This window comes from Electrophorus electricus, chromosome 15 (assembly GCF_013358815.1).
Source record: "Electrophorus electricus isolate fEleEle1 chromosome 15, fEleEle1.pri, whole genome shotgun sequence".
In the NCBI taxonomy this organism is placed as follows: Eukaryota; Metazoa; Chordata; class Actinopteri; order Gymnotiformes; family Gymnotidae; genus Electrophorus; species Electrophorus electricus.
Window position 1 is genome coordinate 4,911,717 of NC_049549.1, and position 24,367 is coordinate 4,936,083.

Here is a 24,367-nt window from a genome sequence, read left to right on the forward strand (position 1 = left end):
TCTCTCTCTCTCTCTCATTCTTTAAGCACATGTAGCGCAACAAGGCAAAAGTCATAACAAGTATCAAGACTCGTGACAGTTTAACTGGCGTCTCAGATGCAGTTCAGATTACTCATGTATAAATTTGGTTTTGACATTAGGCTCTTTATGTAGAGAGGACTGTGGATTTGATCACATTATTGCTGCGTGATTTTTGTTAGTAGCTGGACTATTCTTGATCATGTAAACACACTTAATGTGGTAGAAACCGATCATTTTACACTTTAAGTATAAACTCAGTCTGTGGGGAGATTATCTAACCCAAGAATCCTGGAGCGTAACCTTAAACAAAACCCAGCCTAAACCTACACACAGCTTCAATACAGCCTAATCCCACTCATAGCCACAGTTCAGTCTAAACACAGCCCAAACTAATTTTAATCTACACAGAGCTCTAATGCCCTCTGTTCTAGGAGATGAATTTGGGAGTCAAAAGCATACAGTAGCCCAAATTTGATCTTTCCACTGCTCAGGTAAATGGCCAAGCACATTTCTGTCCAGCCTACACTGCTGGATTCAGTCATTGTTTTCTATAGATTTTTTAATATATATATTTTTGTTTGATTTTTTTATTATAAAGATGTACTAAAATTGCAGTGTCGTGCATGAGTTTTCCAGAGAAACTGAACAGAAGACAGAAGTCCTTCATCAGCTCTGCCAGCATGAAGGATTTTCCCAAAATGTTTTTTTTCTGGAAAACTTGTGTACTACATTACAATTTGTAGGACATATTTAATCCTACATATAATTGAAATATTAACTACTTCTATATTTTTAACCACAATGCACTGCAGTAGCTTCCTGAAATATTATATACCTATTTATTATTTACTAGTAGTATTAATTACTATAAGTAGCTTGCTGATGTCCTTAAAGTTTCAACAATGAGGATGTACCAGGAGTGGCCACAGTCCAGTCAATATTGATATCATATCGAGAGCATATTTTGTCTTAAAATCAGACTCCATGTTTCCTTGGCTGAAAAAGTGCTTTCTGCTAGAATCGTCCCCAGCTCTTGTTCACCAGATTATAGAGCATCGTTTTTCTCCAAGACCTGGGTCGCAAAGCTGTCAGTAGACAATCCACTGCCATTCCCATCAGCCCTTGCACTCTGCCTTTTCTAATGCAGCAATAACATGGGCCTTAGTGATTAGCAGAGTTAGTAAAGATCAGTGTGTTGGAGGGAGTGAAAACAACAAAATGTGCCGCGAAAGAACTGGTGTATCAGGGTTGCAAGGCAAGTGCATGGCCAGTACACCACCTGCTGGAGCGTCCTGTAAATTACAAGCTTACAGCTGCACGCCGAATTAACTTCCCGTGTTGCCTTTTTGGATTAAGGCTCATGTCACGCACACAAACACACACACACACACACACACACACACACACACACACACACACTCACACACACACTCACACACACACTCACACACACACACACTCACACACACACTCACACACACACTCACACACACACTCACACACACACACTCACACACTCTCACACACTCACACACACTCACACACACTCACACACACTCACACACACTCACACTCACATGCACGCACACACACATGCAAGCACACGTGCGTTCATGCCCTCACACGCTCGCACACAAAGGATTCTAAAAGCAGGAAAATGACGACAGAGTCCCCATGCAGAGGTAAAAGCAAAGTCAGCAGATAGATTTAGAATGAGCGAGGCTGTCTGAGGCGCGAGGACCGACACCCCGGGACAAGCCCCGCCCCCCCCTCCCCGCGGCCACTCACGCGGGTTCGCTGCTGACGAAGCAGTGGGCGGCAGACAGCAGCCACTTGTCAGAGATGATGGAGGCGCCACACACATGCCCGCTCGTCTGGTAGTGGAGGCTGACCTGCCACGGCCATTCGCCCACGTCCGCATTCTGCCCGCCGACGATCCGGTTGTGCTTGTAGGGCCGCTTGCCGCAGTCTGAAACAGCAAGGGATGCTGGGAAATGAGACACAGCGAGCAGAAATAACAATGAGGGCGAGTGCATCTAATAAAGTTTCGCACGGTTCTCCAACACTGCAGTGTGGCACACCCACGATGCCGCATAAGCGTAACAGCAGCATGTGTGTGTGCTTTCACTGGAAGGCTCTCGTTCCTACGTTTCTAAAGTGATACATCCGTACGGATTGCATTTATCTATTTATGGAGCTGCAGAGACAGCCAAAGTTACTGGAAGAGAGACAGCGAAAGAAAATCAGCTGGCAAAAAACAGCCAAAAGTCCAGCATAGAGTCGAAAGTCCACCAAACAGTCTAAAGACCAGTAAAGACCAGTAATAGTGGTAAGAACACAAAGACCTCAGGCAACATCTGCGGGTCTGCAGCAAGTTTCAGTGAAAACGCGGCAACACCAAAGCAAAAAAACACGCACAGTGGCTCACGGGAAACAAAACGGAGGTGGAAAACCTCAGCGACCCCCGGGGACCTTGAAAGCACGTCGTGACTGATGAGCACTCCAGAAAGGTCAAACACGGTTTCAGAACAGAATGCAAAAAAAAAAAACCACAAACAAAATCACTGCACACAATGGAGCACGACTGAATGAGAAGGAAAAAAAAACCTGTCGAGGCCTGTTTCAGAAAATACAGGCTGTTTGGGGGGGGGGGGGGTTTCTCCCACATGCCTTCAGTTTTGACATGAACCTGATGAAAGTTCTGCATCTCTGCTGCTGACCACCTGAAAGGTTATTTCCCCTTTTAGCACACGCAAAAGCCGGGCGCTGCGCTGGAACGTGCTGACCAACACGAGCCTTTTTGCACCTTCAGCGCGGACTGCGTTTCCAGTGCTGGAATTGGCATAAAAGGGCAGGATATTTGACTCAAATCTTTAATAAAGGTTGCTGTGTGTTTGGCTAGACCTGTGCAATTTACTGCAGAGACATTTCTACCCATAAAGCTGGATTTGGTAACCATGAGGACTATCAAAAAAACAGTACAAGTTCCACTGTTAGCCCGTCGCGAGGTTAAAATTAGCCCGTCGCGAGGTTAAAATGGGTTTGTGAGCATAGAGGAGACACCACATAAGAACTAAATCAAGGTGGCGGACTGGGAGACGGACTGCACGACTGTAGTGCACGACTGTAGTGCACGACTCACCACAGCCTTCTTCATCAGAGCCGTCTGGACAGTCGCTGACCTTGTCGCACTCCGCATTGATTTTGTTCAAACACTGGCCGCTCTTACAAGTGAACGTGAAGTCCGAGCATATTCCTGTTGCTGGGAGGAGAGAGGAGTGGAAGGAGAAAAGGGAGAGAGGGGTGATAGTTGGTGAGGAGGCGCACAGAGATGTGTAAAGGGAACAGAATTGGGTGTCAGAGGGATGCTGGGTAGTCTGTGTTTGAACATGGCAATGCAAGAGTGTCCCCATCCATCAGACGCATTGATCAAAAGAGGGTGCGGTTACTTACCACCCCTAAATTACATGGACACAACAAACAAACGAGTGAGTGAAACAGAGAGAGAGAGAGAGAGAGAGAGAGAGAGAGAGAGAGAGAGACGTGTGATTGAGCAACTAAAAGATCTCAAGACACTTTAATCACGCACACACCCCCAATTACCCACCCACCAACCGACACAGAAACACACATTTTCTCCACCTACGTGTTGAGCTCTATTGGGTGTAAAACTTAAAAGCTGATGAGAGGCATTGTGGGATTGTACAAGCCAGCCAGGCTAAATGCAGAAGACTAGACACGCTTAAACATAGCGTAACATAAGTATTCCATCCAGTGCGAGATGTCCCACGGGCGTGCTAATCACAGCTATGGAGAACATTTCCTGATTGCAGAATGAGTCTTCTCTTCCGCTTCAGTTTCTCTGTTTCCGTAGGTTTGTGTGTGATTGTTTCCTCTGGTGAATCCAGACCAGAAACATAATGGGAACACAACCCCTCACCCCCCCGCTGCCCCAACAGAGCATCAGAAGTCTGTTGATGTCTTTGACATGCTCACAGAACTCATTGTGGGGTTTTTTTGGGGTTTTTTTTAACTCCAATATCATGAGTTGTAGGCCATTCTATATAGCCATTCTACCGTACGATTCTTTGAAATTGCAGTAACACTGGATGACACTTTGGAAAATGGCAGAATAAAAGCTGTGTTCCCTGCACGATCTGTACCCTTCATCTTCCCAAAAGCAGCAACAGATGGAAGTCCACTCACGGTCTTTACAAGAGACCTCATCACTGCCATCTAAACAGTCTTTCTTGCCATCGCAGCTTACGTCCTGAGGCAAGCACGTCCCGTCACCACACCTTATCTGATTCTTCTTGCAGCCTGGAGGGGAAGGAAGAAGGAGTTAGAGAGAGAGAGAGAGAGAGAGAGAGAGAGAGAGAGAGAGAGAAAGGAACCATATGGCTATCATCACTTTATCAACATCATCTCTTTATCATAATAACCTCCCGTTCATATGATACAATGGAAGCCTGGCAGCTCCATACATAAGACTCTAGCCCAGATTAGAGGAAGCACTTCACTGCTGTATGGAGGAGGACGAAGACACTTACTGCAGTGCTCTTCATCACTGTTGTCGCCGCAGTCATTCACTTGGTCGCACAACCAGTACTTGGGCTTGCATATGCCGTTCGCACACTGAAAGTGGTCGTTCTCACATTCTGGGATGGAAAATGCACAGCAAACAAACAAACAAATACACACAAACACACACACACACCTTTGTAGGGTATTTGCTTATTAATGTAGGTATGTAATGCAACACCTACATTTACACATAACCTTAACCTCGGTAAGCAAAAAGAGATCACTTTCCAATCAGTTACAGCGTTTTCTGGCACCGCCGCCCCCGGAAACAGGCCCCTCCCACTTACGGCACTTCCTCTCATCGCTCATGTCTCCGCAGTCGTTCCAGCCATCGCACTGCAGCTCTTTGACAATGCATATCCCAGTGGAGCAGGCAAACTGCCCAGGGCAAGCTGCACACAGGGCACAGACAGATGGCAGGGGGCGGAGTCAGCGGGCGAGCACGTGCCAGTCCGCAAACGCCAAAGAAAACAAGCCAGCTACTCAGGATTCAGACCAGCAGGGCTGATCCCCTCTGCCAGTTAGCGCACGGCATCTGCCGAACGCAAGTCAGAACCGACGCAGACGACAAATCAGGCTGTCCCGATCGAAATACAGCATCCGCGGTCAGAGCAACTCACGGTTCTTCGGGTCATAGGCGCTGTACTGGGCCAGGAAGCCTTTGTCCGTGTACGACTGATCCGAGTGGAACTGGATCACCATGCTGTTGTTTGCGCTGCTGAGGGCCAGTACAGATCTCTCCCCACAATACCTAATGCGCAAGAGCCCAAAAACAGGAAGCAGAACAGTCAAGGACCCGCGTTGCACCGCTCTGCACCAGTCCAGAAAGGTCTGGCCGAGAGGCGGAAGCGTACCTGGTACCCAGTATCAGCACATAGTCCTTGTTGCAGACCCGAGGGTTCACGCCGGGCTCCTTCATCCGGAACATGAGGAACTTCACCCGGATGTTCATGCCCTTAGGGACCTGCAGGCGGACATGTTATAATGCATTATAATACGTTATAATACGTTATACAAAATTTTATATAGACATTAACAAGGACCATATTTATATGCATTTGAATTTTAACCTTCCATTGCACCACTAACATTAACTGCATATATTATGCTTTGCTTTCTGCATTATACTGGTGTTTCAAGGCAATCCTACTCGTTCACTTTGTCAAACAAACAGACCATATCGCGCAACATGTGCCCTGAAGCTTGAGGAAACAGACTTGTCTTAACGTTAGGCTGAAGCCGCTGGGGTGTGACATGTGCTAGTTACGTTGATGGTCCAGGTGCAGTCCACCGAGGGAGGGTAGAAGCTGGGATAGTATGGAGAGCTGATGTTACCGGACAGGCTGGTCAGAACACCTCCGCAGGACTTCACTGGGAAGACAGAGCGCTAGTGCTCAGGCAAGCCACATAACAATGCCACAGTAGCAGCCCAGAGAAATGACCCTCCTCATAGGCACTACCAAGACACACCACCGAGACATCACTGTTGGCACCACTGAGAGTCACTACTGAGACACACTGCTGAGACACCACTGATAGACATTTACCTATTCTACTATATTTGTTGATGCCAGCATGCCAGTCAAGCCTGACCACTGCCAAGTTGCCACTGTTAACCCTCACTGTTAACCCTCAATTGCTCAAGGTGTATTCAGTCAGAATTGTAAGTCGCTTTTATCCAAAGTGTCCACCAAATGTAAATGTGCCTAATATTTGCATACAACCATTTCCAATTCAGTTTGGTTCTGAATCACTGGAGACTCGTGTAACTGAATCAATTAGGTCAACAGTCAGACAGATGTATCGTGTTCCGACATGAATCCCTTGCATCAACAGATGCAATTAGTGATTAGGATAAGAACCACTGTAATTGGCATTGAAATGCAAGTGTGTCAGTCACTGAGAGATTTGTCTCTGTTTGTTATCCAAAGAGAGTGGCAGTCAACCTGTTAGATCAATGACATTGTAGAGCTTTTGACCTACATGTCATTATTAGCTTGTAATTACTTCTAGTAGACATATTCAGAAGCACATACAGATGAATAGATCTGAGGAGTAGTATCAATGATACGGAAAGATCGCTGAAATGAGGTTTGAAATGATATAAGTGTTACGTTTGAGGAAATTGGTGTTACCTGAGGATATGGGGTTGTTACCTGAGGGAACGGGGCATTACCTTTGGATTATGGGGCATTACCTGAGTGGATGGGTCATAATCTGTGAACATGGGGTGTTACATTTAGAATATAAGCAGTTACCTGGGGCAATGGGGCATTACATTTGAATATGGGGTATTATATTATCTGAGGAAATGGGACATCACATTTGAATACAGGGCCTTACCTCAAAGGATGGTGCATTACCTCAGGACATGGGGTGTAACATGGCCCTCATGGGCCATTACCTGAGGGGCTATCTTTGGATAGGGGCATTACCTGTGTAAAGGGGTTATTACCTAAGATGATGGGGCATTACATAAGAGGGAACAGGGCATTATATGGAAAGGATAAAAGGAAAGTGGGGATAGTGTGTAACCTGAGCGGTGGTGGAACATTACCTGAACTCAAAGGGATGGCAGTGTACTGTCCCTCGAAACCTTTCCTCTGGTCATTTGCGGTGACCAGGTTAATGAGCATCATGTTTCCAGAAGAGACAACTTCCAGGGGGTTAGTGGGAGGGCGCTGGCCACATTTCCTGTCGGTGTGGTATCAGCAGAGTTACCGTTACTGCGCCGGTAATGGACGAAAAAATAAAAGGCCAAATTCATACATCATACCTCCAGACTTAATGCGACGTTAACAGTAACGCAGTTCCTCATTTAGAAATGTAGATTGCGGGTGTTTTTTTTACCCGTTTACTCGTTTGCGTGAGATGTGGCGCTACTGCACTTTGGGCCAGATTTAGGTGGACCAGACGGTTCCCGTCCTACGTCATGCACACTGTGTAGCAGCAGAACTCTACATGTACATCTCAGTCTTTATCGGTTTAGAGTTTCTCTCTCAAACACCTGAATTTGCAGTTCTTACGGCAAACGTTTGTGGCATTCCGAGATCCTGCTCAGTCAAGTTACCTTCCTCTTCATACACTATTGAAGTTGAATGTTTTGGGTCTGTTCGTAGTGAGCGTGATGGCAATCTTTGCATTTTAAATACATCTTTCAATTAGCTAAACGGTTGCCTGGGCAGAATTTTGGTGATGACCTGCATGTGTGAGCAAACGCTTTTAGGGGAATGCTCATGCAATTTACCGTCAGACAGGTTCAGGTCATATTCTTTGCACACAACCATTTGGTGCTTGTGTTCTCCACATGGTGCTTGTGTTCTCTGGTACTGAGAACCACTGAACAAACTGATCTCTACCCTTCAGGAAAATGAACAGATTGGCACCGATCATCAAAGCAAGAGAGAAAAGTCGATTTGATTTCAACTACTGATGAACATGTCACCAGCATTTCAATCTTCTCTCCTAGCACACAATATGCCGCACTGTAATACATATAATCAGATTCAGCTTTTAATCACCAGTTATCAGACATTCTCTCCATTCTTTCCAAACAAGTAATTTAATGGGCAGAGCAAGAGATAAAACATGTCCATGAAGAATAATGATGTCATTACACACTGCTCTGCTACGGCTCACATAAACCAAATATCAGGCCTGAAACAGCCTCTTATCTCAGAGTCCAATTCCTGCTTTAAGCCTGAGAGTTTCTAAGCTTCACACTCAGCTTGAGAACCAATATTTGAAACGCGAAATGAGGGCAATACAGAGAGGGGAACAAAAAGAATTTTTTCCACCATTAAGGCTGAGTCCAGACCCAGCACTGAGTGAGCACACACACACACACACACACACACACACGGAATGTGGCTGACAGAATTTAAAAAAGAATCTTCACGACCCAAGTCAACCACCTGCAAAGCTTCAAACCCTAAAAACCACGATGAGCCAGAGCTAGCATCAAGGTGTTAAGTATTCAGTGTAGGTTTTCCTAATGAAAGTAATGAACTTTGACTTTCAAAAAAAGATTGGCAGACATAAATGGAGTATATAAACATAAACCCACGTATGACCTGTTATGTGCTCATAAAAAAATTGTAGTAATTTCGGTTATACCTATGGAGACTTCAAACAAAACCTCAAAAAAGGTCAATGTTAAAGCAAACCTTTTGTGGGAAGATGGGTCTACAATAAATAAAGGGACATAGTGAAAGGCAAGAAACTATTTTGCAGCATGCTAAAAAAAAAAAAAATGACATCCACTCACTGTGTGATGGCCTGAGACTCCTCTGGGCTGAGGGAGTTGTAGATGAAGACGTAGCTGTTAGAGCAGTCGTCCGCCATGTAGAACTTGGGGAACTTCACCAGGATGACGTTGCTTCGGGGTGAGCGGATGTGCCACTGACAGCGCGTCTGCAGCGGGTACTGTTCTGGGTAGCCCGGAGACGTGAAGTTCTGGGTCGTTCCGCTGGCCGTTAGCCGAACGATGCACTCTGGGGGAGAGAGGCTCTTTCTCCGTCATGCCGGAAGAACAAGCAAATCTGGTGTTGGAACGGAAAATGCCTACGGCTGGCGATTTGGCCCACGGATCTTCCCTACTGCAGCGTTTAGCTGCCCAAGCTAACCTCCACACTTCATATGCCACGTTCAGTTAACCACGCAGACAATGATTAGCTGGAAACAGTATGGGACACCTGGAACTGAGGTAGAATCCAGATATAGGGCTCTAGTGTGAGGAACTGAGAACTGGTGTAGAGTTTAGAGAATTAGAATAATATTCCTCTCCGTGCGATGCAAGGTCCTAGGAATATCAGATCAAGCATCAGATTACTGAGCCTATTATTATTATTAGTAGTAGTAGTAGTAGTAGTGGACGTTGTATTAATTAATAGTAAAATATGATCCGTCTTCTCGCACAACATGTGCGGGTGCTTAAGCGTTTGCTCCTGGTAAAGGTAAAAGGTAGCGTAAGCCAGAAGAAGACTTAAAGTGTAACGTGTGCATAAGGTTTCGAGCGTGGAAGCAATGGAGAGATGGCGCAGGGTGGCCATTTTTCAAAGAGTGTCAGGAGAGAGGCTGATAAGCCAGGTGGAAAATTGCAGAGCAGCAGCAACTGAAATGGGATACGCTCGACTCACGGGCTTGGGGGTCCCTGGCCATCCGGGGGTCTGTAACTGTAGAGAGAGAGAGAGAGAGAGAGAGATGAAAGAGTAACAGAGACACAAACGAGAGAAAGATGGAGGGGGTGAAGGAGAGAGAACAAGAGATGTGTGAGAGTAGAATGACAGGAGAAAGAAATGGAAGAAAAAGAGAGAATGAAAGAAGAGAGAGAGGAGAGAGAGATGAGAGTAGGATATAGCCGCCACACTTGTTCTGACCTATTACCATGCTAAGATTTTCAGACTATATCCAGCTCAGGTGACATCTTATTCGTAGTACAAAACTGCATGTGGATCTTTTCTATATGCACGTTTGCGTTGTGTCACACTCTCATAAGCCAGAGAACAAATCGGTTTCCTCTTCTTCAAGCTTCAAAGCCTGACACACACACACAGACACAAACACACACGTGCACGCTCGAGACATCCAGCCGGTACCCGAGGCGGTGACGTCCGTGATGGTGAAAGGTTGCACACTGCTTCGCTTGCCCTCCATCCGGATGCCACGGCGCAGGACGTCCAGGACGAGCACCTCTGTCAGCTTGGGCAGTATTGCCTTGTCCGCTGGTGGCACCACGAAGCGCGTCCAGTGGTATGCCAGCATCCCGTCGCTGCAGACGGCACACACGCAGAGAGAGTTTCAGGCGTGCACCATGCAGTCGTTACCTCATCGCAAGGCAAGGTGAAGCGCATTTGACGGTCCGAGCCGGACTCGGACGCCAGTCGGGATATCTCGGCGGAAGAGTGTAGCGTTTTCCTGAATTTAAAAACGTGAGCTACAGGACAGACCCGGAAGGAGAAGGCACGTGGGAATATTACCTGAAGGCGGAGATGACAGATTTGTTGTGGTATTTGGAGAGGAGAGGATCTTTGGAGAAAGTCTTCTTTAGCTGAAATCCAAAACCAAAAGACACAACAGCTCCAAGAACAATATGCATAATTATGCTAAACAGCTCAGCCATGGCTGGTAATAAAATCCATAAATCTGATACAAGAATTTAAAAAAAATTAAGCTTTCTATTTCTATGTAGGATGCGGGTCAAACTCGGGCCTACATTAAATAAAGAAACCTCACAAGCGGGACAACGAAATAAAAAATGATTTTGCTGACATTAGCCCTTCTCCTCTGCTGTATAATATAACCTGACCAAGGATTTAAAATTTATGGTTTGCTCTAATCGTTGGCTTAAACTGATTAACGGGGTCTACTGCTGAATTCAAATCGAAATGCATAGTGTGCTCTCATATGAAATATAGCACCATTCATGCCATAGTCCTCACTCAGCTAGGATGCTGCTGGTTGAGGCGTTAAGAGGCCTGTAAATATGACTCTGTCTGGTGGCTTTGGCTGTGATTTAGGGGAATAGATTTCGTGCTTGAAGGCAGGACAGTGTCCACTGGAGATGGCAGCAAACAGCACCCAGCGATGGGTTCTGTTAGACAAAGAGCATACTGGCCCACCTGTGGTCACAGCGGCTGAGAGACAATAGTGTGTGTGTGTGTGTGTGTGTGTGTGTGTGTGAGTGAGTGTGAGTGTGAGTGAGAGAGAGAGAGAGAGAGAGAGAGAGAGAGAGGTTTTCCAGAGGGGAGAATTTGTGGTAATGCATTATTGCTAATTTCATGGTCCGATAGCGCACATGGTTTCAAGAAAACCTAAGGAAAAGCGAAAGTAAGTATAATTGCTTTAAATTCATGTTGGAAAGATGGTTAACACCAAGAACAGCTATCCTACAGTCTAACAATATACGTCTGCTTCGCCTCAAGACATACATCATTAGACTGTAACGCTTTTGGCTTTGCATACACTTTGTGCCTTCACGTGGCCTGTTTCAAATGTTCAGTAACGTGAATACAGGGGTTGCACGTATGACGTCATTGTAAGTGTGGTCCTAATCGAGAGGTTTTCCGTTAAAGTCTAAATAGACGGAGACGTCGAAATGTTCGTGGCCATCGACAGATGTTCACTAAAGAAAAATAAGCCAACACATATATGGGTTCGGTGTAAATTATCTCTGTAATTATCTCTGTAACTAAAATAACGGATAATCCTGCAAGTGAGATCAGGCTCTAGTGAGGACTGCCCAACTGTAAGGGGATTTTAAGTTTTACATAAACTACCAGATCACCAGTGACTCAAAAACAGGATGTGAGAGTCTATCAGACCGCTTTCGGATTACGTGCAGCAAATTAAATCGCTACAATAGTTCTGCGCAAGGCAACATGCCAAGAAAGCAGAAATCATTTTGATATCAGATTTCAACTGCGAATGGAGGGGGCACCGTCAAGGTAGATTAACGCGATTGATGCCACAGCTCAGTGTCGGCGTGGAAACCATATCAATCATCGTGAATTTGGTACAGAACACCATCAGCATCCGCAGATCTGCTGCGCAGCGGACTGTGTGTAAAAATCAAACGTCGTCATTCACAAAGCCACTCTGAAAGGTCCTCACACACCACAGATCAAATGACAAAACAACAGGCGCACACTTGGACAGAAATAGTCACAACAAAACTACAACTGTGACATTTAGCAAGGCATTGTTATCATTATTATTTCATTTATAAGGCAGAATTTGTAACAAACGGGATATTTTGCAGCAACTAAAAGTAATTCAAAGCAGGGAAAAGTATATGATGCAGATACCTTAAATAACCAAAAGACTAGTTTACAATCCAGTTAGTATATCATAGTCTTAACAAAACCTTTGCTTGATTGTTAAAAAGTTAGCAGCCTGTTGAAGCCGCAGCTTGATTTTCTTGTAGTCACAAATTGTTTCAAATGTAGAAATGCGCCTGGCAAGCCCAGGCTTTCTAACACAATAACTAACGGACTTGCCAAGATCACCTCACCTCATGTTTTCATCACACACAGTTGGCTATGCATATGAAACATAATGGAGTCCATTAAAGAGAAAGTCAGCCTTGAATCACGTGTATACAAGTGCGAAAGGAAGGGTGTGTGTGTGTGTGTGTGTGTGTGTGTGCGCGTGCGCGCGCGCGCGCACATATGTACCAAATAAGAAAAATGTTTCAAGACAAATGTTTCTAGTAGCTATTCAGGTGTGAAGGTGGTAGTGGGTGGTAAGAGAAATTGAGGTGCATGTCTGGTATTTCATTGTAAAAGCTGAATTGCTGCCCTCAAAAAAAAACAAAACAAAACAAAAAAAGCTTCAACAGAGCTTGAGCAAAATGGTACATTTTCTCTTCAGCACCTGGTGCTTTTTTCTCATAGCTCGGAATCAGGCTTGCTCGCTAGCACCACCTGTTGGACAGAGTCTAACTGGCAGCTTCAAGCACAGAGCATTTGCCAATCTGACTTTAATTCAACCCCACCCTAGACTGAAATCGGTCTTTTTCAGAGCCTGACTAGGGCCTAAAGACTGGCCTGAGACCCAGCCTCCACACAGCCTCACTTTGAGAACAGCAGGGGACGTCGCAGACACTCACGATATCCTGCAGGGCGCTGGCAGTGCTGTTGAACTCAGGGCTGGCGGGGTCCTCGTAGGCCTCGCTGTAGGGCACGTCGACAAGCCGCATGTGGCCGCTGAACACGCACATGTCTGAGCTCTGCTGGTCTTTCCCCTTGTTCGGGGACCGGAGCCTGACTGTGGAGAGGGAGGAGCCAGATGGCGAGATTAGCGATGGCGCGCCCACGCGCTCCTGCACAAGTCTCTTCCCTCTAGCTGGGGAGGCTGAGTGGGATCCAGTGGTTGTTTGTTTGTTTATGTTTTATGATATAAAAGATCTCCACCTGCTAATGTCATTATCGCCTGCATGCTCGTAATCACGAGATGAGGAAACTGTTTTTGTCTCCTACCGAGACGCAGCCGGCTCCTTTCTGCAGCCAACTGTTCTCTGTGTGTGGCCGGGGGATCTTGCTCTTAGCACATCTGCCTCAGCAGCTGAAGGTTTAAATAATTACCCGATGAGTCATATCTGCGTTTTCAGGTCCGATTAGGGCCACTTTTATATGTAATACAAAAACCGAATGCTCTTATGCATGACCTCATATAGCTCATATGTAACTAGCAATATAACCTAAGTCTGAACAGTCTGATCGGAATGTGGAATTTAAGGCGGTCAAGAAACTGAAAGAACATGTTTTGTTGGCCATATGTATTACAGTGCTATGGAATGAAGGAGTGATAGAACGAACCAAACATCTTTTTCCACTTTTGGGAGGAGTATTTTAAATTAGAATGATTTAAGACAGAGCACTTGTTAGATTGAAGATTTGAAGTACCAAACATCTTTTTTCCACTTTTGGGGGGAGTATTTTAAATTAGAATGATTTAAGACAGAGCACTTGTTAGATTGAAGATTTGAAGTCATACACCTTCCTAGATTGTATTCACTACTACAGATAAGAGTTTTGTGTATGTTGAGCTATGGTACATTAATTTTCATGATAGTTTGATTCGTGTAAAAACTTGGCACTGCCCTTTTTCTGTGTAACGTCAGCAATAATTGGAGCTTAGCCATTGCAATTTCCATGAAGTTTGATTTCATCTTGATAGACATGCCATGTGGTGTTCTTGAGTGTCACCATAGCAGACTAGTGTCAAATCACATTAAAAAGACAATGCTACAAGTTGTTTTTTTTTTTTAAATTAATCTGAGCAGTAAATGGGCAATGAGCAATTTGGTTTGTGGTGTGAACATAGCTGTAGGCTCGGACAGAAAACTACTGATGTCCCCGAATGCACTGGGATGGGGTGGATGAACCTGAACAGCAAGCCAGCGGCATTCGGATGTCTATTCTGGGAGTTGTTTAGCGCTCTCCCTTCTTCAGCTCCCCTGTTCAGGTACAGCTAACTCTCAAGATGAGCTGGAGCGGTGGTAGTTGGAACGGGCCGTTAGCGCTTAGGAGCCGGGGTGACCCCGAGCACAGGGGTGCAGGGGGGGTGCGGTCCGTACCGGCAAAGAACCAGACGAGGACAGCGACCATGGCAGCCAAGGCCAGCAGAACCACTAGCACTACCACAACCACGGCCGCCTTCCTACGCTCCGGCGGCCCCTTCTCGTGCTTTGACAAGAACGTGATGCTCTCATGTTCCCCGTGACCCTGGGGAAAATGACAGATGGAAGAGAGAGAAACAGAGAGAAAGAGAGGATAAGTAAAAAAGCCAGAGAAAGATTCTCACCCAAATATGACAAATTCCTGATATACGTTTTATTCTGATTAGTCTTGGCAGGAGAGCAGTACAGATCTAGTCATCATTATTCATTAACATGAGCTTCAAAGTACTCCAGGGATTGATAGTCATCTAAATTCTGTCCTTCACATATCTGCTGCACCACCGCCGAGAGAATGTGTCCACTTTATACTGTATGAAGAGCACAGTGATTTGTGTCTGTGCACAGCTATTAGCAGGTGTGCTCACCTGAAAAATGGGAGAGTTAATGCAGCGATTACAATATTAGACTGATGCCAACTTGCCCACATTGAAAAGCGTGCTTGACAGAGGAAAGAATGAAATCATTTCCACGCTTAATTTTTACCTGAAACCCACGTTTTGCAAAAACCAACACGCAGGAGAGCAGCATTCCATCCAGGGTGCAGGCCAACCCAGGCTGATTCAAATCAGGTCGGCTGCATGTGGGTGTGGAAACGACCAGGTGCAAGTTTGATAGGTTAATCACTGGCATCGTGAGATCTGGTGGAACCTGTTTTCTGTGACTATATACACAAGTACAATGGGACATACTGTACACATGCTCTCAGAGTCAACAGAGAGTCAAGTCAGGAGGCTTGTTATTCTCATTTCAGCTATATATAGGTATGCAGTGAAATGAAATAATCATAAGGACCACGGTGAAACAAAAAAGAACATAAGTGTAAACAATAAATATAAAATACAGATAAAGGGAAACACTGTCCAGAGCATGTCACAGAGTAGATGCACTAAGGTTGTACCATATGTACAATGTCTATTTCACTAAGCACACACGAATACAGCAGCATGCACGCACAGATACACACCCACCATAAACATGCATGCACACAAATGTGTTTATGCACACTTAAATACCAGAGTCAGCAACAGCCATCACATAGGAATAGTTTGCGTTCCATTTCTTTTCAGATGAGCACTCCTGGGAATTTTATAGTACTCATCTGTTAAAATAGCTGGAGTCTGGCATGCTGGAGTCTGGAGTGAATAGTGGCTAAAACAGTCTTTGGGAAAAGCAGAACATTATGTGAGGCCTTTGTAAGAACAGTCAATGAACAGAACTCAAAGCTCGCATATCTTCCATAGACATTTCAGAACCTGAACAATACTACAGCCTGGCTCGCTCTCTCTCTCTCTCTCTCTCTCTCTCTCTCTCTCTCTCTCTCTCTCTCTCTCTCTCTCACACACACACACACACACACACACACACACACACACTGTGTGTGTGTGTGTGTGTGTGAGAGAGAGCTGACTCCACTAAAAGACCTCTAGGTATCCATAAATCACTCCCTTCCTACTGCAGTGGTAACAGCAGAATAGAAAGACAGGCCCATGATCAGTTAGAATTACAGCAAACACCTCTCACCCCAAAACATGCAAAACACACCTCAATTTCCCATTCACCCTCTCCCACACATGAACAAGATCGCACACACAGCACGGTGGGAGACGTGTGTGATCAGAGTAGTTAGTGATCAGTAACTATGCGCCTGTCGAGGGACCTGACAAGTGCCAGGGGATCATTAGGGAGGGAGAACCACTTTGGGATTAAATCGATTTATCAGAAGCACCGCACCTTTCAGATCAGGCAGAGCGTGTGATAATTCATCGCAATTAAAGCCATTCTTAAAGCTGCGCCAGCTGCCATCAGTGCTGCCTAATTGGGATTTTTAATAGCAATCATGGAAGAGAATTGAGTGAGTCACTGGGGAAGCAGGTCATTCCCTGCTGTAAGTCTCTGCAATCAGTCACGCTGATCAGGGCTTAATAAAAACCATCACACGCGGTACTATAAGCACTCCTGTACAACACTCGCCAGCCTCACCACAGAGGGAGACCATCCTTTCAGATACATCCATCAACTGCTCTCTTCTGCTCTCTCTCAGTGTCATGCTACCTTTGTCATGCAATCCCATTGGACTTTGTTTTCTAATGCATATGTTTTTAACTTGATTTTTCTTATTGAACTTTGTTAGTATTTCATGATTCACTCGCTTTCAGTTTTATTGGCTTTCTCTTTGGATTTTATCTGCATAAAGTACTTTGTAAACTTTTGTGTTGTAAAAAGTTTAGTATGTTAATAAAAAGAATTATTACTCTCATCGTCTCTCTGATCCTTTCATTCCTCCTCTCCGGCTCACTCTCTTCCTCCTCCTTTCCTCTCTTTATAAAACAAAGCCTCTTAACGCACTCTAATTGTACTACACTCCAATGTGGCCAGACACAGTGCATACATTTGCTTGAGCTCAGAGAGCTGGTATAAAAGTTGCTCGTAAAATGGATCACCCTTAAAGTGCCTCGAGTAAATGTGCAACATCAAACACCCCTGTGAAAGAGCCATGGAACGATGGCAGAGGGCCTAAACTGGAGCCTGGATGCATGCCCCAGGAAAAACAGTGGTGATGCTTTGACCCACTACACTGTTTGAAAGGAAGGTCCAATAGAGGGACGTTGTTGCTGCGCCACAAGCCAACGTGGCTGCAGACTGGGAGAAATTCACTGGCTGGGAGTGGCTTACGGGAACAGTGTCAGGAAGTTGCCCAAGTGAGACCAAACCTGTTAAACAAGCTTTTAAAAAAGGGATAAATGACAAACAAAAAAGACTTAGGCCAGGCTGAGGTGTTATGGTGTTTACATATCAGAAAGGGTAATTATTTCTATAGTTTATAATAAGATTCATATTTGTTTTTATTGTATTGGCAGAGGATGTTTCATTGCTAGTTTTGGCAAGAGAAATGTTTATCAAAACCAGCAACTGCAAAAAAAAAGGGTTGATTCAACATCAGCAGATAGGTCTTAATTCAACACTGTTTTTGCTGGGTACACAATCGCCACAAAGCTATGCCAATCGAACCGCACTCTGCTCTCTCCTCTAGTTTTTCATCCAAATCTGACTCATTATTCAGGCAAATATGACTTTTCAGTAGATACGCTCAGCAAATAGGCAGTCATGCGCTTGTGAAGGCAGGCGTGTAAGTGTGCCATCCACGACTGCTTTCGCTTGGTCTGGTGTGTTAATGAAAGTGTGTACGCACGCAAGTGCCCACGCATGTGTGAAGGGAATCCAGCACCAACCCATATTATTATGGGTTTCAATAACACCTTCTGGACTGCCATCCTGTTTATGCTACCCTAGAATTTTTAGATCATCTTGAGATTCATGCAAGCAGAACAATGTCTGTCAGATGTCTAACCGAAGGACTGTGCCACTGAAGGATTGTGGGTGCTGGCCAAAAGGAGGATTTCTCTCTCCAATCCTCAGTCAGCTAGCTCCGAATCCATAGACAGCTTAGAATTAGAATTTGCAGAAAATTATAAAAGGCTTTTATGAAATAGACCATTTTAATCCAGTTGATAAGCCATGGATTTACAAAATAGAATCTCTCTCTCACACACACGCACACACTCACCATTGACTGTTCCTCACAAACATTTTCCAAGTCTGTAGGATGTACTATCATATGAATTAGCCCAGCGCACCACAACTGGGTCCTTGAACAGGGCACTTCACCCCTAGTTTCTCCATGGGGACACTTCCTGTAATTGGCTACAATAATGCTATGTATCAAGTGGAACAAAATGCTAATGTCAGCAAAGTGAGAAAAGACTTTCCATTTATGATTTCAGTGATGATGTCTCCTGGCTCAAGTCACCCCCCCCCCCCCCCCCCCCCCCCCAATCACACACACACACACACACACACAGACACACACACACACAATGACCAGGCCATTTCTCAGAATTGCAGTCAATCAGTCCATCACTGTACACTTTGGAACTCAGAGTCATTGACTAAACCACTACAAAATGGTAGTGAGGTCTCAGAAACTTTCTGACAACAGTGTGAAAGGGGAATTAAAAATTGTCTGTCTATTAATGAACAAAATCTCTGCGTCACAAATTTACCACAAAATAAGCACTCCTGATTTTCGTCATGCAGATTTAATTTAGTCTCTACTGGGAGGGCACTGAATGGCCAAACTGAGATTAGGCTTAAGGCATTACAGTTGCGCTCATCCCTCTGGAGGGATTTTAGTCCCATCACTACCACCAAATAGTTTTAGCATCCTGATACAGTTGGAAGTGAGAGAGAATGACTTTAAAACTAAATTTGGATTTTTACTTAAATGTATACCTCACCAAATGTCCAGGAGTTTTCATAAAACCAAATTGTAATAGACAAGGAAATGTAGAAACAGCCAGGTTTTGCACACACATGATTGTCCACTTTTAATAATCTTAGACATTTAAAGTATCTAAAGTAAAGACAAAAACTGAAATGAACCCATGACCTTGATGTTACCAGGTGAATTACAGCAATAAACAATTTAAAAAAAAAGTCCTCTCAACAAGAATTTTAGTTTCGCAGCCAGGTACTGACCACCCCAGGACTGTTAAAAAGGCATCCAGTAAAAAGCTGTTGGAGAGAACACCAGTCTGCTGAACCATCATCAAAGCAAAGAATATAAGATAGATTCACTTTGTTTAACACTTTTTCAAACCATTGCAAAATTCCATATTTGTTATAGCATAGTACTGACTTCTTCACTGTTATGCAAAGTTGTGGATAGCATGGATAAAACCAACAATTTTCAGATTTTGAACAATATTCATAGCCAAATGCAAAATTCGGCCAGTGGCGCCCTAGAGACTCCAGTGCAGATACAGTGCAAGAGTCTAGCATTGCTGTAAAGTCTGTCTCTGCAGACAGTTTCCAACCCATCCACATTTCAACGAAGCCTCCCTAAATAGTTGGCCTGACAGTTGCTTACTATTTCATTAGTTACCTTTGGCATACTACTGGTAGTACCTTCTGATTTTTTCCTTTTTTTTAAACGGGTATGTGTAACTGCACATGCCCAGTGAAAATAATGTTTGCCGCGTGTGTGTGTGTGTGTGTGTGTGTGTGTGTGTGTGTGTGTGTGTGTGTGTGTGTGTGTGTGTGTGTGTGTGTGTCACCCAGGAAATGCATACAACCAGGAATTAACTGCACCTCAGGGAAAACATCAAAGATTCAATTCAGTTCAATGCAATTCTGTTCAAGACAAATCAATCAAGTAAAAAATGAATGCCTCGTCTTTGACGCACATGCTTTGGCTGAGTGGCACTTTAATTAGAACTACAGACTCGATGAACGGGACTGCATTGCGCATTTGAGGCACATTTGAGATGGAGCATGCGCAGTAGAGACTGTGGGTGGGATAGTAGCGCCAGCCAAACCCCACCCACATTTGTTAGTACACGCCCCCTCTCTCAATGCCATGAGCAAACACGTGTCTAGTACATTAGAGAGTGTTTCATGAACATGCAGAAGGAAAAATGTGCCTTCATCTCTATATACTGTTTTCTGCAGTTAAACAAATGTTTCTTCACAATAAATCTTAGCAACTTAGCTAGCTAAACGTAAATGTAAGATATTTTAAGTTAGCAAGCTAGATAAATTTAAGTGAAGCATCTCACTCATCGCTTCCACAATCAGTCCTTCAAGTAGAGATATTTACTAATCGCCTTTTATTATTCACATTATTTTATTTAATGTAACCAACAATATTTTAAGATTCAACCCTAAGTAAAGTTCGTTGCTATGTGCTTCAGCGACACAATAGCTAGGTTAACTATCTTAGCTGACTGGGTCACTTGCCAACATTGGTGAAGTTAAATCTCTAGCTACTTTAGCAAACTGAGCAGAACTGGAACCCAAAACATTGCTTTACTTCAAAAATGTCGACAGAAACAGTCAACGTTATCACCACATTTCTTGCATTTATTCCATCAACCTTCACTACTTCAAATAAAAGGTAAGATCTGATAGGCCAGCTGAAAATATTTCTCAAAATTGCAGCTCTGCCCTTACCTGTTTAGCTACACTGCAAGTATCTTATTTAAAAATACATGCAAATTTATTAATATAATGGCATGCTCTATTAACAATAATGAAAGTACTAGGATCTAGGACACCATAAGGATCAGCAGTGTAATAGTGTACATGAAAAAGGAAATCGTATGCTGTTCAGAACAGAGACAACGCCATACCATTCCATTTGATTCAACATTCCATTTCCGAAAAACTGGAAGCATTTTAAGTTTGGTCTCTCAGGAGTAAAGTAATCATGATCTGTCAAAGTTACACATTACTGAACAATACTAAATTATTTATGAATTAATTAGGTAAGCCTTTACCTATTGATTTATGTGTGCAAAAATAAGGAAAATGGCAAACGAGAATTAATTATGAAACTAATGGCAGGCTGAGCATTTTCATTCATCCATTTTTGAAGTCTTTTACAAAAAGTTTAATTTAAAATTCAGTGATATAATGAATTAAATATCTTCAGAATAGATTGTAAGTTGTGCCATGACAAGATGGAAAAGACATATTCAAAGAGAATGAAAGTCGAGCATTATTAAATATGTCCCTGATCATAACAAACATGTTGAGTCTTGCAAAGACCTTAAACAGGCAAGCTGACATAGAATTCCACCTCTCCCACATACGTCTACATCTGCACAGCCTAATGTGATCTGTTCTGCCATGTACACACAACATGCTAAAGTTGTATTAGAGAACTTGTGAGAGACAAATGGACTAAAACACTCCACTATCATGCTATATTGCCTGATTGTGACATGGCTTGTGATTTATTAAAAGGCACCAGTGAACCATTCTTGTGAATAGTTTTTGACCAAAATTATTCACATGAATGTTACATGTGAATGTAATGATAATCAAAACTCCCACAGAAAAGTGGTAAACAAGAAATCGATCACGATGAAAAATTAACAATTCGTTACAGAGCTCATTTACATATGTCAATTCAGTATTGCGAATTCCAAATGTCATCATCAATGATATATTGTGCAGCCATACCACAGATATTTTCCACCAAGGGGGAAATATCTACTGCTGTGTTTCCAGGCCACTTAATTCAGGTGCCATATCTCATATGAACCTCCACCTCTAGCATCCCCACTTTCAAACAGCAAACTCAGGCAAAGCACAATAACAGCCCCCTTCAAGGCCTAAAATCACAGGAAAATTACTACTCATACTTGCCGTTGGAATGCTAGGTACTTGGTCACATGACCCTCTTCCAACCCAGAGGCCAACAACTTTCACTCCTAACAACTTCTCTCGGCTTCACCGTGGCATTAGCTACAACTAACCATACGCAAAGGGAAATGATACCCAAAGAGGAAATTATATATTCCTCTTAACTTCACACCATCCTGCTGTTATAACCTTCTCAGTAACAAACGCCACTTGGGTGTAGCTTTTGAATGGGGACCAATATGCTAATAGACCACTGCATTCCTTTCAAAGGCTCACTGGTTGTGACTGAATCTAGAGTTTGATTTTAATTCAGTTGAACACTACTCACCAAGCTGTTTGTGCCATGAATGATAAGTGCCGCTGTTCACTGGCTTTTCGATCTTTTATAAAGGCACTATAGATTGTATAAATAATGTCTGTCTGCTGATTAGACACATCATGATCTCTGTCTGTACCTTCACCGTGTGCCAAACAGATGAAAAGAAAGCTTCAGGCAATTCTGTACATTATTGACATATCCTGACCTAACCTCCTTTCCAATATGCTGTGCAGGAAATTAGGGAACATAGTGTAATAGCTCCATCGACTGACAGCACTTCATCTGCTGCCAAAACCTGGAACAATCTCTCCCTTTGCTGTTTCAGAGCAAGACACAAAGCTTAAGACATTACAGCCCATCTGCCAAGCTACAAAATATAACATAGCAATATCAAACGAAGCATGGGGAGCACTGGAACATCTGTAGTTTCATGTCTACAGATGAATGCGAGCGTGGCACCGCACAGTCAGAAGCGGAACAGCAGCGGCCTTGAATTTCCCCACTTGTCCCTCACAGATGATGATCGCCGCACATCAGCAATATCCCGAATGCACGGGAAAGACTCGAGACATCACAGCCATCTTCCGAAGCATGCACAGGGCACGGGCAATAGAGAGTGCACAAAAGCGAGAGCCAAAACATTCGGCCTTGTGTTAATAATTTCTTAAATAGGTTCAAGGGCAAAGCCTTAATTCAGCAGCAGGAAACTGTCCTTATTACATTAATATTATAGTGTGCAACAAGTAATAGTGCAACTGCAACAAGTAATAGGGTAATGTATTTCATAACAGGATTTATTCATATTTTGAAATGGTGAAATTCTCTATTAAATTTAAATCCGACACCGGTAACCCGGACTGGGAAGCATGTTTAGAATCAACTGGATTACTAATATCCAACATTAACAGGCCTTTTACGTAATGAAAGGTTTTTGTTAATATAAGTACTCAAATGTTCACTCACAACTGCACAGAAGTGCAGAGTTGGATTCATGACAAATATAAGAAGCAATCTGTGTTACATTAATCGATCGATCTGGCTGTACTCTACACTGAAACTAGTGATAACACACAAAATTAACGTTTCTCCTTAGTACATGAGTCTTGTCATCAGTGATGAGATCCATCACAGCACAGACACATTGCTGATTTAGGAAAATGACTGAACTTTTTCAAGCAAATAACACACTGAGTACCAGAATTCTGAAACTGAAAACAATTATGAAACAGGTCCAACGTGGTTTTTAATTTTAATCTGTTGGATATTGTCGCAACTGAGTTTGGGCTAAAGAACATGACCAGGAGGGGGCGCCCTCGTCATCTCTACCACGCAAAGTCCCAGAGTGACAGAGAATGCCGGGTTCCACTGGCGATCAACAGGTTTATTTGTTTGTAGCCTCTGAGAAAAGACAAATAATAGCTCGCAGCGAGATCAGACACGAAGTCAGGACTTAAATATTCATATTCCATATTCACCCTGACTCTCGATAAGAGTGGAAGGCGTTTTAGACTCAGAACAGACGAGAGAAAACCAGTACGACAGATGTCACTTTATTTATATCACTTAACCTTGTTTCATTGCTCACAGTCTTGGGAGCTTCTGTAAACATGTGTCCCTACTAAACAAAATTGCAAATTCCACCCAAAATGTGAAACAAAATTTCGGTTTAAGAAACGGGAGATGAATAAAGATTTGAAAAAGTGACAGGGTCAAAGTAAACTAGCATCAGCGACTTACGTTTTCATACAGCGCAGTGCTCATGTTGTCCAGCTTAGCCTAACCAGTTAATGGTCCGAAACATATAGACAGGCACAATATCTCCACGATCTCTTTTACAAATAAATCCTCTGGTCCTTAGAGGCGATTTTGGAAACGAAGTGTAGTTCGCTCAACACGGCGAATCTTCTGTTAACACTGCACTTTTCTACCACTTCTTACATTACTGGGTGCGTCCGAACAGTACAAACTTTCTGGAAATATACATGTCACTTCGACTGAAATAAAAAAAGCGAGTCCGATTCTGGAAGGTTAGCAACCAAATGCAACTCGACGTGAGG

General features: G+C 43.7%; 1 protein-coding gene across 1 annotated transcript in view; it reads right to left on the reverse strand.

The window, feature by feature from the left end:
- Nucleotides 1-24,367, reverse strand: part of zmp:0000001114 (suppressor of tumorigenicity 14 protein homolog) — a 29,084-nt gene extending 4,717 nt beyond the window's left edge. The window contains exons 1-16 of the mRNA XM_027026810.2: nucleotides 24,048-24,367; nucleotides 14,684-14,831; nucleotides 13,214-13,371; nucleotides 10,584-10,654; nucleotides 10,203-10,375; nucleotides 9,744-9,779; nucleotides 8,873-9,098; nucleotides 7,163-7,299; nucleotides 5,873-5,976; nucleotides 5,460-5,569; nucleotides 5,226-5,356; nucleotides 4,893-4,997; nucleotides 4,572-4,679; nucleotides 4,228-4,341; nucleotides 3,164-3,283; nucleotides 1,810-1,990 (exon numbers count right to left, since the gene is read on the reverse strand). Of these exons, the coding sequence (XP_026882611.2) occupies nucleotides 1,810-1,990; nucleotides 3,164-3,283; nucleotides 4,228-4,341; nucleotides 4,572-4,679; nucleotides 4,893-4,997; nucleotides 5,226-5,356; nucleotides 5,460-5,569; nucleotides 5,873-5,976; nucleotides 7,163-7,299; nucleotides 8,873-9,098; nucleotides 9,744-9,779; nucleotides 10,203-10,375; nucleotides 10,584-10,654; nucleotides 13,214-13,371; nucleotides 14,684-14,831; nucleotides 24,048-24,071 (1,946 nt within the window). The 5' untranslated portion in view covers nucleotides 24,072-24,367. The remainder of the gene's footprint in view (nucleotides 1-1,809; nucleotides 1,991-3,163; nucleotides 3,284-4,227; nucleotides 4,342-4,571; nucleotides 4,680-4,892; nucleotides 4,998-5,225; nucleotides 5,357-5,459; nucleotides 5,570-5,872; nucleotides 5,977-7,162; nucleotides 7,300-8,872; nucleotides 9,099-9,743; nucleotides 9,780-10,202; nucleotides 10,376-10,583; nucleotides 10,655-13,213; nucleotides 13,372-14,683; nucleotides 14,832-24,047) is intronic.